The sequence below is a fragment of the Vipera berus genome (genome assembly GCF_964194415.1).
Source record: "Vipera berus genome assembly, chromosome: 2".
NCBI lineage: Eukaryota > Metazoa > Chordata > Lepidosauria > Squamata > Viperidae > Vipera > Vipera berus.
In genome coordinates, this window is record NC_138203.1 from 80,367,104 (window position 1) to 80,382,012 (window position 14,909).

General features: G+C 45.4%; 1 protein-coding gene across 1 annotated transcript in view; it reads left to right on the plus strand.

Annotated features, from left to right (window-relative positions):
- The window catches only part of SH3GL2 (SH3 domain containing GRB2 like 2, endophilin A1), a gene marked incomplete at both ends in the record, with an annotated part of 107,455 nt that extends 93,605 nt beyond the window's left edge, over positions 1-13,850 (plus strand). Inside the window, 2 exons of the mRNA XM_081315747.1 lie at positions 12,542-12,666; positions 13,648-13,850. Of these exons, the coding sequence (XP_081171873.1) occupies positions 12,542-12,666; positions 13,648-13,850 (328 nt within the window). The remainder of the gene's footprint in view (positions 1-12,541; positions 12,667-13,647) is intronic.
- Positions 13,851-14,909: the final 1,059 nt, after the last annotated feature.

Consider the following 14,909-nt stretch of genomic DNA (forward strand, 5'->3'; position numbering starts at 1 on the left):
CATCCAGGCCCGCACCGCCTCCAGGCAACGGGACATCACATCGAGGGCATCACTGGGGTGGTTTGGGGTCGAAATAAAAATTTGGGTATCATCGACATATTGATGATACCCAACTCCAAAACCACGAATGATCTCACCCAGCGGTTTCATGTAGATGTTGAACAGGAGAGGCGAGAGGACCGACCCCTGAGGAACTCCACAAGCGAGGGTCCTAGGGGTCGACCTCTGCCCTCCTGCCAACACCGACTGCGAGCGTCCCAGGAGATAGGAGGAGAACCACTGAAGAACCGTGCCTCCCACTCCCAATCCCCTGAGACGCCGCAGCAGGATACCATGGTCGATGGTATCGAAAGCCGCCAAGAGGTCTAATAGGACAAGGACAGAGGAATATCCTCTGTCCCGAGCCCTCCAGAGATCATTCACCAGAGCGACCAATGCCGTCTCCGTGCTGTACCCGGGCCTGAAACCCGATTGGAACGGGTCTAGATAATCCGCTTCATCCAGGACCAGGGGAAGCTGATGCGCCACCACATTCTCAACAACCTTCGCAAGAAAGCGAAGGTTGGAGACCGGACGAAAGTTGTTCAAAACAGCTGGGTCCAGAGCAGGCTTCTTGAGGAGAGGTCTCACCACCGCCTCCTTCAAGACGGCGGGGAAATTACCCTCACTCAAGGAAGCAGATATAACTGCCTGGAACCAGCCTCGTGTCCTCTCCCGGGCTGCATAAACCAGCCAAGAAGGGCACGGGTCCAATAAACATGTGGTGGAGCTCAGCCTCCCCATAATCCTGTCCACTTCCTCAGGGGTTACAGAATCAAACTCCTCCCAAATAACATCGACAAGACCGCCCGTGTCCTGCTCGTCAGACTCTGCCCAGTTGGAGTCCAGACCGGTCCGAATCCGAGCGATTTTATCCAGCAGATGTTGTCCAAACTCCTCGGCACGACCCTGCAAGGCATCCTCCCTCACCTCCTGATTAAGGAGGGAGCGGGTCACCCTGAACAGGGCGGCCGGGCGATTTTCTGCGGACGCGATGAGGGCAGAGAAGTAATTACACCTTGCCGTCCTCATCGCTGCGAGATAAGACCTAATAAAGGTTCTTAGTCGCAACCGGTCGGATTCGGATCGGCTGGACCTCCAACAGCTCTCTAGGCCCCGTTTCCGACGCTTCATCTCCCGGAGCTCCAAGGAGAACCATGGAGCTCGTTGGGATCTGCACCGGGTCAGGGGCCGCAAGGGTACAACTCGGTCGAGTGCCTCAGTGGCCGTCCTTTCCCAGGCTTCCACTAGGGCATCCGCCGAGTTGTGAGCAACGGAGGCAGGTGGGGACCCCAGCGCCACCTGGAATTTATCAGGATCCATTAAGCGTCTGGGGCGGTACCATCTAATTGGCTCCGTACCCCCATGGCGGGGGGTGGCAAAACGGAAGACCAGCTGCAGGAGGTGATGATAGGTCCATGACAGGGGCATAATAAATGGAGAGCCCCCACCAAGATCATCAAACCACCGTCCAGATAAAAAAACCAGGTCAAGGGTGTGGCCTCCCTCATGAGTTGGTTCAGAAATTACTTGCGTCAGGTCCATGGCCGTCATGGAAGCCATGAACTCCCGAGCTAGCTCAGATGAACCTCCCAGGGATGGTAGATTGAAGTCACCCAAAACTATAAGTTTGGGGAACTCAATCACCAACCCCGAGAGGATATCGAGCAGCTCGGGCAGGGCTGCCGCTGCGGGACTAGGCGAAAAGTACACCAGCAGCAAGCCCAACTGTGCCCCCGGACCAAATCTCAAGAAGAGAGACTCACACCCGACTGTCTGAGGAACGGTGGTCTCCCGCGGACATAAGGTCTCCCTGATAGCTACCGCCACAACCCCACCCCTACCTTGAGCTCGTGGTCGGTGTAGCACCCGGAAACCTGGTGGGCAGAGGTCAACAAAAGGGACCCCAGCCTCCGGGCCCAACCAAGTCTCCATGATGCAAGCCAGGTCCGCATGCTCACCCTCAACTAAATCCCTAACAAGGGGAGCTTTGTTAACCACGGACCTGGCATTTAGGTACACCAACCGGAGCTCAGGAGGCTGCACATCCTCGCTCCCGGAACCTCGGGGAAGAAACAGAGGGTTGGAGCGCCTCACCGCTTGCAAATAGAGACGGCCCCCCCGGTAACGATACGGCCCTCTGTTTATGCACCTGCTGCCATTCCCCAACGTCGTGGGAATCGACAGTCCCACGACCCGCTCCAGAGCCCCGGAGACAACCACACCCCCCGCGCGACCAGACCCAAACCTGGCCTGAGCCATGGTTGATTGACCACCCCCCATAGCCAAACAACCCCCACCCCGTCCCACCCTTCTCCCTAACCCAATAAAAAATTTTGATAAAAAATTAACCAGGGGCCTCCTATTAAATTTATGTTGAAGGCCCCTGCCCCTGCCCAGCCATCTCTCTGGGTCCCAACAATCGGGCCCTTCATCGAGATTGGAGATGTTTATAAAGGCGGGTCGCACCCAGGAGAGGGGGGCACCCCTGAGGGCGAACAAGTCTGTGCTGGTGTATTGCCGCATATAGGTCCAACAAGTCCAGGTTAGGCAGTCCCATAGTTGGTCATGTCCATAGGAGGATCGAAGGACGGGAATAAATATCTGGATCCACACCCAACTGCACTGCCACTCAGTTGGGTGCCCCCAGAAGCAGGCCACCCCCTGCCCTCTCACGACGGGTTGCAACTCTGTTCCTGGGGGTGTTTCTCATAAAACTTTTTGATAAGTCTGTCAGCTTTCACATTGCTAGATTTCACCCAAATGGCTTCAGACAATGGGTATCCCTTCCATTGTACTAGGTACTGCAATTTTCCCTTAAAGATTCTAGAGTCAAGAATACATTTCATTTCATAATGGGTCTGACCCGCTACTACGAGGGGTCCGGGTGCCTTCTTAGGGGAAGGTCTTAAAGTGGAGGCCTGAAAAGGTTTCAGTAAGCTACAATGGAAAACCGGGTGAATTTTTCCCAAAAGTCTGGGGAGCTTCAATTATACCATGATCGGGTTGATGATTCTCACAATGGGGACAGGCCCCTAGAATTTTAGTCCTAATTTCTTTTTTTTTATTAAGGAGTTTTACAAATACATTTTAAACATAAAAAACATCCTCCCCTCCCTCCTCCCCTGACTTCCCAGAGCAAATACAGGGTATTGACCCTAACAATCTTAAACTAAAATATGCAAACTAACTATAATAACACTTTAAACCCTATCGCACTTTTAACTCTCCTTAAAAATAACTAAATAATAACAAATCTTCTAAATCTAATACTCATTCAAATGCTAAATGAGACTTTTTGGTCCCATATTTATTCTAAATATAATCAATCCTTCTCCATTCCAAAATATATCTTTGCTGCGAATGGTCCTTCAAATATGCTAAGATTTTCGCCATTTCTGCCAGGTTTGAAACTTTTAAAGTCCATTACACTTTAAATTTCCATTCTTCTACGGTAAACAAATCTTCCTTCTTCCAATATTGCTCCACCAAAAGTCTTGCTGCAATCATTAAACTCAAAATCAATTCAGTTTCTGTATCACTCTATGGTGATGCCCAAGAAAAAAAGTTATAGAAAGGACCTCATCTTTTACCTAAAAAACAAATACATATTCCACCAAATTTTAATCCAAAAAGCACAGATCCACCATACATAGTAATACATCACAACCACATTCCCAACATTTAAACTAACAATTTAAACTAAACTAACAAACTAACAAGCTGGCCTGGTCTGACGGGATGGGGTTGGGTTTTTAAAATTAGTTTTTAACTTAATATGTATTGATTTTATGGGCATGATGTTTAATGGTTTTTAATGGTTTTTTAATTTTTATATCTGATTTTTATTGTGTATTGCCCTGTTCACCGCCCTGAGTCCTTCGGGAGAAGGGCGGTATAGAAATCAAATTATTAAATTAAATTAAATTAAATTAAATTTAAATACATACATACTAATTTTAAGATCTGCGTGCCATTTACAAAACACTCTATAAATATTCCCTCCCAAATTTTGTGTCTATATAGGTTTACATTCCTAATCCAAATTTCCCCAGATGTCCATCATTAATAGTTCTTAGATATTCTGGGCCCACCTTGTCATACAATCTTTAACAAATTCCATTTATGAATCTGTGTCCATCAATACATTATATAACCTTCTTATCTACGCTTAATTTTAATCTTTACTGTTGTCGTTGCTGTTCCTTACAGCTAAATGCAGCTCTTATTCTTTGAGTCTTTAGTTCTTCCGATAACACCAAAGATTGCACAATTTTCAAAATATGCTGTTTTTTGTAACTGTCGGTCTCCTTCTTCCTTCCCTTTTTTAACTTCTGAAGATGGCGGTAGGTCTGTTTTCAATACGTTAGAATAAAAATCACGTTCCTTCAAGACTGTATTAAGACGATATCTGACTCCAGCATAATTCACCACAATCCCCATTGGTATCTCCCATCTGAACTGAAGCTGTTGTTTTTTTAATTCATCTGCCAAAAAGGCAAAATCTTTTCTTCTTCTCAGAATTCTTGAAGGAATCTCTTTCAAGATCAAAACCTCCTGTTTAGCCACTTTGAATCTTTTATTGTAAAAAATTTCAATAATCTCATTTCTAATCTTTTTATTTATAAAATACACAACCACATCTCTTGGCAGTTTCCTTTGCCTGGCAATCCACGAATTAACATGGAATACTTTATTTATCTTCCCAAAAAATTCTTCGGGTTGAAACCCCAAAATAGGCGCCAGAGCATCCACCAATATCTCTTCCAGATTTTCCTGCGGCTTCTCCTTTAAACCTCTTATCCTCAGGGCAAACTCCATATCTCTATATTGCATCATCAACATTTTGTCATCAATTTTATTCATTTTTTCCTCAATTTCACCCATTTTAGCCTCCATCATCAAGTTATTTTGTTTCACTTCTTCCACACGTTCATCCAGATTCTCAATACAGCCTGAAAGCGCCTGAAATGCCAGCAAAATATCCTCCCGTATTTTCTTATTTTTCTCTTCAATAAGTTCTGCCACCTGCTCAAATATTTTTTCAGACTGAGTTTTTAAAGCATTTTTTAAAGCATACTGTAAATCTTTTAAAGTCAGTACCTGTGCAGCAACTTCAGAGGGTGACTTCGAAGACTGCATTCCAAACTGCTGAACAGGCAATACTCCCGCACTGTTAAAAACATATCTAGACGATTTGGAAGCCATTTTTGCAACAAGTTAACTTTCGTTACTCACTTTCACTTTTCTAGTCCATTTGCTACTTTATAGTTTGACTGTTAAATAACCAAGTCTTATAGATCACATTTATGCAGCTCCAAATTTTAATTAATTCTGGTAAGGTTTTAAAAATCCAGTTTACAAATTCCTCCTCAGTATCCAGGCAATCACTTTCACTTTAGAGAAAAACACTTTTGCTTCTTGTTACAAAAAAGTCACTCAGACGCCATCTTCCCCTTCTCTTAGAACGATCGTTGAAACATGAAGAAAGTTAAAATTCCGGAGTTAAAGCCTTGTACTTGCTGTTTATACGACTCCCGCATCAGCTCTGCCTGCTTCAATCATTCAGGATGACAACCAGATCCGGCAGGGAATGGATTCAGCGTTTTGTTCTGCTTAAAGCAGAAGAGTCCTGCGATCCGGAGCATTCCCAGGCTTCGGGGGAGCTCTCACCCTTCAAGCCCCAAAACAAATGTCCTGGGGCTCTAGGGGAGCTCTACCCCTACCTGGAAGCTCCCCCTCCCCTCTTCGCCTGAGGAGAAGGGTTTTCGGGCCACGGAACAGCTGATTGTCAGCTGTTCCACGGCTTAAACGGAGACGGAGGGCCGGCGGTCAATTTCAACCATCCACGCCGCTGAAGCGCCACCCGGAAGTCCCTTTTAGTCCTAATTTCTTGCTGGGTAATTTGAGGTGTAAATATTTAGTTGACACATAAACCTTTTCCCCAACTTGGAATGTTCTTTGGGGAGCCCTCTTTTTATCAGCCTCTTTTTTATAAGTCTCAGAAGTCTTTTTTAACGCCGTTTTTGTGTTTCTCCAAACCTCTTCCCACCCCCTCACCCCTTGATCAAGTGTCTGGGAAGTGGAGGGCACCTGTGGGTAGTCAGGCATTGGGATGAACTCTTTTCCTGTGGCTACTCTGAAAGGTGTGTAGCCAGTGGTGCTGCAAACAGAATTATTGTAGGCCACCTCAGCGAAAGGGAGGAGGTCAGTCCAGTTTTTCTGTTGGTAGGAAACATAGCATCTGAGATATTGCTCCACCATTTTGTTAGCGGATTGGTAGCTGGATGAAAAGCAGATGATAAGCCTTGAGATGATCCAATTAATTTAAGGAAATTCCTCCAAAATTTCGCTGTGAACTGCACTCCTCTATCTGAAATTATTCACTTAGGGGTGCCATGCAGTCAGTAGATATGTTTCAGGAACAATTTAGTCAGTCGTTGTGCAGATGGGAGTCCTTTACAGGCGATAAAATGAGCCTGCTTCGAAAACAGATCTATCACAGTCCAGATGACAGTATTTCCTCTACTTTGGTATACGTCTACAATAAAGTCCATAGCTATTTCTTCCCATGACTGAGAAGGGTCTGCCACCGACTGCAGTAGCCCAGGGGTTTTCCCTGGAATTCTTTTCATGGTGGCACATACAGTACAACTCCTGACATAGTTTTCTACATCTCGTTTTAGCTCCGGCCACCAAAATTGCCAGCGGATGAGGTGTAGAGTTTGTTTTACATCATGGCTGTGTTTGAAAGCATTGAGATGGAGGGCTTCAGGTAGATACAATTTCTCCCCCTTGTATGCCAAACCATCCCTGCATGTTAGGGAGGTTTGATTATCTTTGAACCATTGATCGGTGAGGAGCTCTCGTTTTATCTTCTTCGCTCCCGGGTCATCAGGATTAGGGGTTCTGCGAGGTGTGAGTTGTGCCGCAGGTTGTGAACTGGGGATAATTGCCTCGTAGACCTCTTCGCATTCGCTTTTGTACTGTGACAATTGGGATAGCGCATCAGCTAGGAAGTTTTTTCTTCCTGGTATGTACTTTAGAGTAAAATTAAAATGGTTAAAGTACTGTGCCCATCACACTTGCTTTGGGGACAATTTGCAGGGAGTCTTTAGTGCCTCTAAATTTTTGTGATCTGTCCATACTTCAAAAGGCACCTTGCTCCCTTCTAAATAGTGTCGCCAGTTTAATAGCCCCCACCTAATTGTGAAGGCCTCCTTCTCTCAGACTGTCCATCTCCTCTCGCCTTCAGTGAATTTCATAGAGGTGTAGGCACAAGGTTGCAGGACCCCACTTTTATTCTTTTGCAGTAACACAGCTCCGACTGCCATGTCGTTGGCGTCTGCTTAAATTACGAAGGGCTCCCCTGAGCAGGGGTGCTTTAGAACCAGTTCAGCTGCAAATAAGTCTTTTTAAATTCTCAAAAGCTTTCTGACAATTCATAGTCCATGCTAGTGGTTGGCCAGGTCGCGGTTTTCCCCCTCCCTTGCCCGTTTTGAGTAATTGTGTAAGGGGTAGAGCAATCTCAGCAAAAGAGGGAATGAATTGATGGTAGATGTTGGCAAACCCTAGGAAGCTCTGGAGCTGTTTGTGAGTCTTTGGGGGCTGCCATTCAATTATAGCTTTCACTTTGGCTGGGTCCATTTCGATGCCCTCGTTGGAAATTCTATAGCCAAGATAATCTAATTGGGTTTGGTGAAATTCACATTTCGACAATTTAACATAAAGTTTGGCATTCAATAGTTTCTTTAACACTTCTCTGACCAGTTTGATGTGGTCAGTCATATTCGTACTGTATATCAGAATGTCATCAAGATACACCAGAACCCCTTTGTATAAATGATCATGTAGGACCTCATTAATCAACTGCATAAATACGGCTGGGGCACCCTGAAGTCCAAATGGCATGACTTTGAATTGGTAGCTTCCCAAGGGGCAGTTGAAGGCCGTTTTCCACTCATCCCCCTTCTTTATTCTCACACGCTAATATGCTTCTCTCAGGTCTAACTTAGTGAAGACACTCCCCTTCGCCAGGTGGGTTAGTAAGTCTTTCAGGAGGGGGAGAGGGTATTTATTTTCCACACTCACAGCATTAAGGCCTTTATAGTCTACGCAGAGACGAAGAGACCCATCTTTATTTTCTTTGAACAACACAGGGGCTCCCACAGTAGACTTGGGCCGTTCAATGAATCCCCTCGCTAGGTTTGTATCCGCATATCGCTGCATCTCCTCCATTTCAGGGGGGGACATAGTGTACATTCTTGGTCGTGGAAGTTTGGCCCCCGGCAACAGTTCAATGGAACAATCATTGGGCCGGTGAGGAGGTAAGGTATCGCATTCTTTCTCACTAAATGCCTCCGCTAGGTCCTGGTACTCGCTGGGGATGAGCAGTTCGCCTGGTGGCCATGAGGCAGCCATGTGCGCTCGCTCATTGGGTGGGCTAAAATTCCCTGTAACATCTGTTGAATCAATGGGGGGAACGGGCCCTATAGGTAGTCTCACATTTCTCATTCCTTTTCCCCACCAGATAAACGGCTTCCATTTGTCAAACCAGGCTAATCCTAAGATCACAGTCCCAGTCATTTTTGGGGCCACCAGGAAGCGAATAAATTCCCAGTGCTCACCTATTTCTAAGTGTAGGGGCTCCATTAATTGCATGACTAAAGTCCCTCCCATCAAGGAGCCATCGGCTTGCTCGAACCTCACAGGTTTGGAGAGCAGTTTTGCTCGTATGCCCAATTTCATGGCAAATGGCAAGCTAATGATGCTTCGGGAGCATCCAGAATCAACTAGCACCTTTAAATCTACCTGCGTACCCAACTTAGGGATTATGAGCTTGGCAGGTAGTAAAAAAGGTGGGACGTGTTGGCTTACCATCGGGTCATTCTCTCTGTCGTCGCTGTCGAAAGAGGGTAGAACGGGGATGGATCCAGCCTGAGTTCCAGCGTCCTTCTGTGTGGGGGATGTGACCTGGGCAACAGGTTCCTGTGTCATCTGGTTGGATTTATCTCCCATTAGCCGCTGTGCAGGTCTTTTTCTGACTGCTGGTCCTGTTCTGTTCTGCTGTTGTTGGAAGGGGACTGGGCATTTTGCTGCTCGATGTCCCTGCTGTCCGCACTAGAAACACTTAATTGCCGGGCCTACAGCTGGCCTGGGTCTTTCAGCCATCACAGTAGCTGGAGATTTTTGTGGGGGTGATTGCCATTCGGGTTGTTATGACCTCGGCTTGGCTTCAGGTAGGAGAGGATTCTTATAGCGGGCGAACTGAACATCTAATTTCACCACTGCCTGGTACCATTCCTGCAGCTGGTCAGGCACAGCTCAGTAGATACATGCCTGAGAAAGGTGGTCATCTAACCCTTCTCTAAAAAGATAAATTATGGATTGCTCAGGCCATCTCTCTATCCAACAGGCCATCTTTTGATACTCCCGCACGTACTCCAGGGCAGGCCGGCCAGCTTGCTTTATCTTGTGGATTTGTTCTTCCGCTTTGAGGGCAATGGATGTGTCCTCAAATCTTCCCCTCAGCCCTATGAGGAAAAGGTGGGGGCCCTCCAATTCAGGGGCTTGCTCGTTATATAAATTGTTCAACCATTCGGACGCTTCTCCCTCTAGGCTGGACGCAATCACATCGACCATAGCACCTGGGTACGGGTAGAGATGGGCCCAGAAATTCAAGTGAGAGTGTACTTGGTTGAGGAAGAAAATCAGTTTCTCTGAGTCCCCATCGAAGGTTCCTCTGAAGGGTGGGCTCATCATTGGTTGCTGGGGCCCCCAATGCTGCTGGCCCCACCCTGGTTGTTGGTTCAATGGTTGCTGGGGCCCCCACTGCTGTTGTTGTGTCTCCAGTTGCTGCTGGCCCCATCCTGGTTGTTGATTGGGCCCCACTACTGCTGGCCCCCCTGGTCCTGCTGTATGTTCAGGGGTTGCACATTTGGGCCCTGCTGCTGCCACCCTTGCTGTTGTTGTCCTCCCACCAGCTTCTGATCTCCAGGCTTCTGCACCACCCCCAGCTGTTGCAAGGCCTCTATTAGCTGTGGCAAGCTCAGAGGTTGCTGGCCTTTCACTTGTAGGGGTTCCCCAACCTCCCATTGCTGCAGAGGCCCCAGGCTGGGGTCTTCTCTCTCTGTGGGTCTGGAGGGCCTGGCAGGGGACTACTGGGGCTGGTAAGCTGTCTGGTCTGCAGACAGGATTTTCCACTCACCCAAATTCTCAGTGGCAGATGGTCTGGTAGCTCTCCACCATTCTGCTTTTGAAGACTCTGGCAGTGCAGTCTCAAGGCATCTGTAGTCTCCGCTGGAGTGGTTCCAGCCTGATGACCAGATAGGCTCACTTAGCTACTGAGGGTTGGAGATCTGCCCAAACTCATCTTCCTACAGCAAGCCGTCCATTAGTCCCTCCTCTGAGGTTTTGTCAGTTGCCAGGCTTCCTCTCCCCATGATGGAGATTCTTCCCTGAATCTTTGCCAGCTTCTGTCCCTTGCTAGAGACAGCGGCGGGGCTCAGGACTCCCCACGATGCTTGAAAGAAAGTAGATTCTGGCATGTTCTGATTAAGAGACACATCAAAGAGCACTGCATGATTATTTATTCTAAAAAAGTCTATAATGAGCAGAACGGAGCATCGGCACTCATGGATGGATGCCAGAATCTGAATTCTCGTCCCCTTGACACATCATATCCTACAGAATCTTCCTCCCTTAATTACACTTCATGAATCACATTCATCAATTAATTTAACACACAAAGTTTCACTTCCCTTGAAGCGCGCTATTTCTTATCTTCTTAAAACGTCTGGGTTGAATCCTTCCTGCGCTTTAGTGATTCAAAGCCAAACAGTTAAAGCGAAAGGCTGCCTCTTATATTGTCAGTGCAAAAACATGTTAATGTTTGCAGCATTGACACATTTCCTGTATAGAATCTCATTTCCAAATTTAACTGGAGATAATGTTAGGGATAGGGTTAGCTTTAGTTGTCCTTGGAGTCAGGGATGAAAACTGATTCTTAGAGATTCTGTAGGGAAAGTGATGGTGACATCTCTTCGTTCCAACTTTGTTGTGGACACAATGAAAAACATGGGAAAATCCCACTGCCAGTGAATATAAAACTAGGGTTAGTGTTAGATTTATGTTTAGTGTTTGGGTTAGGATTAGGTCTTCCCTGGAGTAAGGCCCGAAAACTGATGTTAGAGATAGATTCTTTGGGATTCTCTAAGGAAATCAACAGTAATTTTTTTTCAGACCTGTTTTTTCAATTATAGTAAAATAAATGGGAAAATCCCTTTGTCAAAGAATATTAAACCTGAAGGAATTGCAGTCAGGAAATTGCTGTGCTATCTTAAAATGCAATTGTCAGGGGGGTAAATCAAAACCTCCCTATCAGAGGGCGATGAACCGTGGTTCATTTGACGCATGGTGCACATCAGGTAAAATAAAGAAAACCCGAAGCATATTCTACTGTAATAAAACTTTAATCAGAAAACAAAGAAAAACTCCGAACTGACTACATGGTCTCACCAGACAGCACAGAGAGGGGAAAAAAGTAGAGTGAGAAAGTTTTGTTTGGACATGCGCACTTAATAGTAAAAACAGATTGAAACCAAAACATGGCTGGACATGTGACAATCACCCTGGTTACAATGATAAGATTACAGTGCAGCTGGCAGAAGAACAGAGTGAGACGTGCGTAGCTGACAAACAGAAAAAAATGCAGTGACAGTAATTATCTATGGTATTTTAAGAGTAAGGTAGCCGAAGTGTAGCCTAAGGTTCTCTTAAGCAGAGAACCAGCTGAACAGTGCAAATAAGAAAGTCTTACCCTTATATCTCAGATCTGGAATTTTTGGGTAGTCAAGAGATAAATATATCTCTTGAGAAGTAAATAAAGTGAATAAAGTCCAATCTGATTCTATATAGGAAATGTTTATGACCCTGCCTCTTGTTTACCAGCACGCAATGGTCTCAACAAACAACTGGAATCAGCTTCAGTCCCAGCTTCCAAGGCATAGTATAATACCTCATTAATGTATTTCATTCATTCTTCATAGTTAAGGAGAACCTGTAAGATATCTTCTATATGCACTGAAATAAATTTAATATATAAGACTGGCATTCGTATCAAATTCAAAGCATATATTGACCTGGTGAATAGATAGTTCAAAATAGAAGCCTAAACTAACTTGTCCTTTGTCAAAATGTCCAGGAGAATCCTTTGAATATGAATCAAATACTGACTTGACATATTTGTACAATTTATGCATTCTATTTTTGTGGCAGACCATTATGATTTGTAGGGCCAAAAGAATGACGATGGCTGTGTTCAATAATCAGGCAAAGGTTTACACCATGTAGTAGGAGGTATACTTAATGCCATGTCTGTAGACTTGCTGGTTATGAAAATGCAAAACAACCCCCACCACTTTTCCTTAATTGGTCTTAGTGGATTGGAATTGCTTTGTTTCCAGTTACTAGTTCAAATTAGTAACTGCTCATTTTCTAACAGAATAAAAGAAACGTCAGTTCAGCCCAGAAGAGAATATCAGCCAAAGCCCCGTATGACCTTGGAATTAAGTGACAATAATCAGCACAATGGAGGGCTCTCTAATGCTACTACTCCTAAGCCTTCAGGTAAGAATGGGAAAAGAGGAGATGAAAAAGAAATGTAAAAGAAAACTTCTGTACTTGTTATGGCTTTGTTGGATCCTGGTTCAGAGGAGAAGGAGTTGGAACTGGGACTGTCTGATGTGGGATGGCATGGTCTGTCTGAACAAGTGTAGAGTCCAGGAAATGAGAGCGAGGCAGTCCCAGGGCTGTCTGGCAGCTGACTGGGTGAGTAGCCGCCTGCGGGAGTGGATCAGCTGCAGAGGGCCAGCAGAGATGACAAGCTCCAGACCTCCTCTGACAAGGCACAACTGCCTCCCCTGCCTGATCCGTGGATGAAGAGAGCAGAGTAGAGGAGGCATAAAGGAGGTCAGTGAGGCTGCTTGCAAGGAAGCAGCCCTGCCCCCCCCCCCCCGCTCCTCACAAGGAACACTTGAGGAAGGATGAGTTAACCAGACACTGGGGGAGGATGTATTTGTCCGGAACACTTGTGTACTTTGATGTGCACCTTCCCGGCTTTCGTGAATACTGCCCAGTGACTCTCAGATCGTTGTTTCTTGGCTCTTCGCTTGTGGACTTTGGACTTGGGTCTCTGACTTCAGATTCTTGGACCCTGCTTTGGTTTTTGGAATTCTGGGCATGCATTGCAAACTTGGTATTTATGTGGGGTATTGTTACTACCCTCTCTGCCTCATGGGTCGGCCAGGACTTAATTCGTGGAACTGGGGTTTTCAGACCAAGGGAAAACAGAGGGCTGAGGCGGAGCTTCACTGGCACCATTGGTGGGTCATTATTATAATAATAAGATATAGTGAAACATCTGGAAGAATGAACTCTTCCCCTAGTGCTGATGTAAGCATAAACCAGACATTTAACATTCCACAATCATAGGTACCTAATCATGATGACTCTATTACCTGTTGTATTTATTACCCATTCACTATGCAGCACTGTGTCTCATAGCTGCCTTTAGTAAGGTGTTTCTTATCTTTTTTTCTTTCCACCCAGGTGGCGCTGCTATGGATCAGCCATGTTGTCGAGCTCTGTATGACTTTGACCCTGAAAATGAAGGGGAGCTCGGTTTTAAAGAAGGCGACATCATCACCCTCACTAACCAGATTGATGATAACTGGTATGAAGGGATGCTTCAGGGCCAGTCTGGCTTCTTCCCCATCAACTATGTGGAAATTCTTGTTCCTTTGCCCCATTAGGGTGGCCCATCCATCCTATCGGAATTACTGTTTTTCCTAAAAAAGAAAAAGAAAAAAGTAATTTGTTGGTACCACTGCTTTTGAAAAATTAAGAAATCAATCAATGAAATGGCTGCTTATTCCACATCACAAGTACAAATGCATCGCCCCCCTCAGATAATATTTGATTTGGGGGTCACCCTGCTTCAGAGCGTGATATTTTCTTAAGGCATTGCAGCCGGACACATGGGATGTCCAGATTATTCCTTTGGTTGCTACAGAGCTGTCTAAGCAGTGTTGGGGGTGAGAGAGTATGGCAATTAATGGTGTAACTCGGTTTTAACATTGTGGAAAGAAAGCAGCTGAAGATAAAACATATCACCATTCTATCATTATTTTCTTCTCTTTCTACAAAGAAGAGTGGGGGGGGGGGAAATGTCCGTGGGCATTCCATCTTTCCCTATCCAAACAGTGTGGTTCATGCAGGCCTAAGTATCACTAACCGGCTTTTCCGTGTTGTCTTATCTCAGAAATGATTGAGTGCTGGAGAAAACTGCGAAGTGTATATTCCAGTTGCTTTACACATCAGCCACCACTGCTCTGTACTTGCTATATTCCAGGTGTGGCAGAAGATACCTAGGAATCTATTAGTAGATTTTTGTGCGGACGATTGTGTTTTAATTCACAATTGTTTAACACCTGGCAACAACAAAATTCTGCCTAAAAGTTGCTGATGTGAGGAGAATTGAGGGTACTTAGCTGTCATTTTAAAGTGAAAGGCTTAGTGTGGTCCTTGTTTTTTAAAATTCTAAATGTTAGTTCTACCTGGCTCTGGTTGGTGAATTTGGGATTCTAGTTAAAATAATAGTAACAGTACTAAACTTTTTAGTCTGCCAGCCCCATTTTAGTTTGTTAATTCAAGAGCTGTTCAATATCCAGGTTACTTAAAGCATCCAAATAGCATCCAAAAGTTAAGGCAGGGAAGATTAACATTGGAGGATACCCTACGTGCTTGCTTAGAAAGCTTAAAATATTAAAAGCACAATGCCAGCAGAAATCAATCATACTTGGGAAAAATAT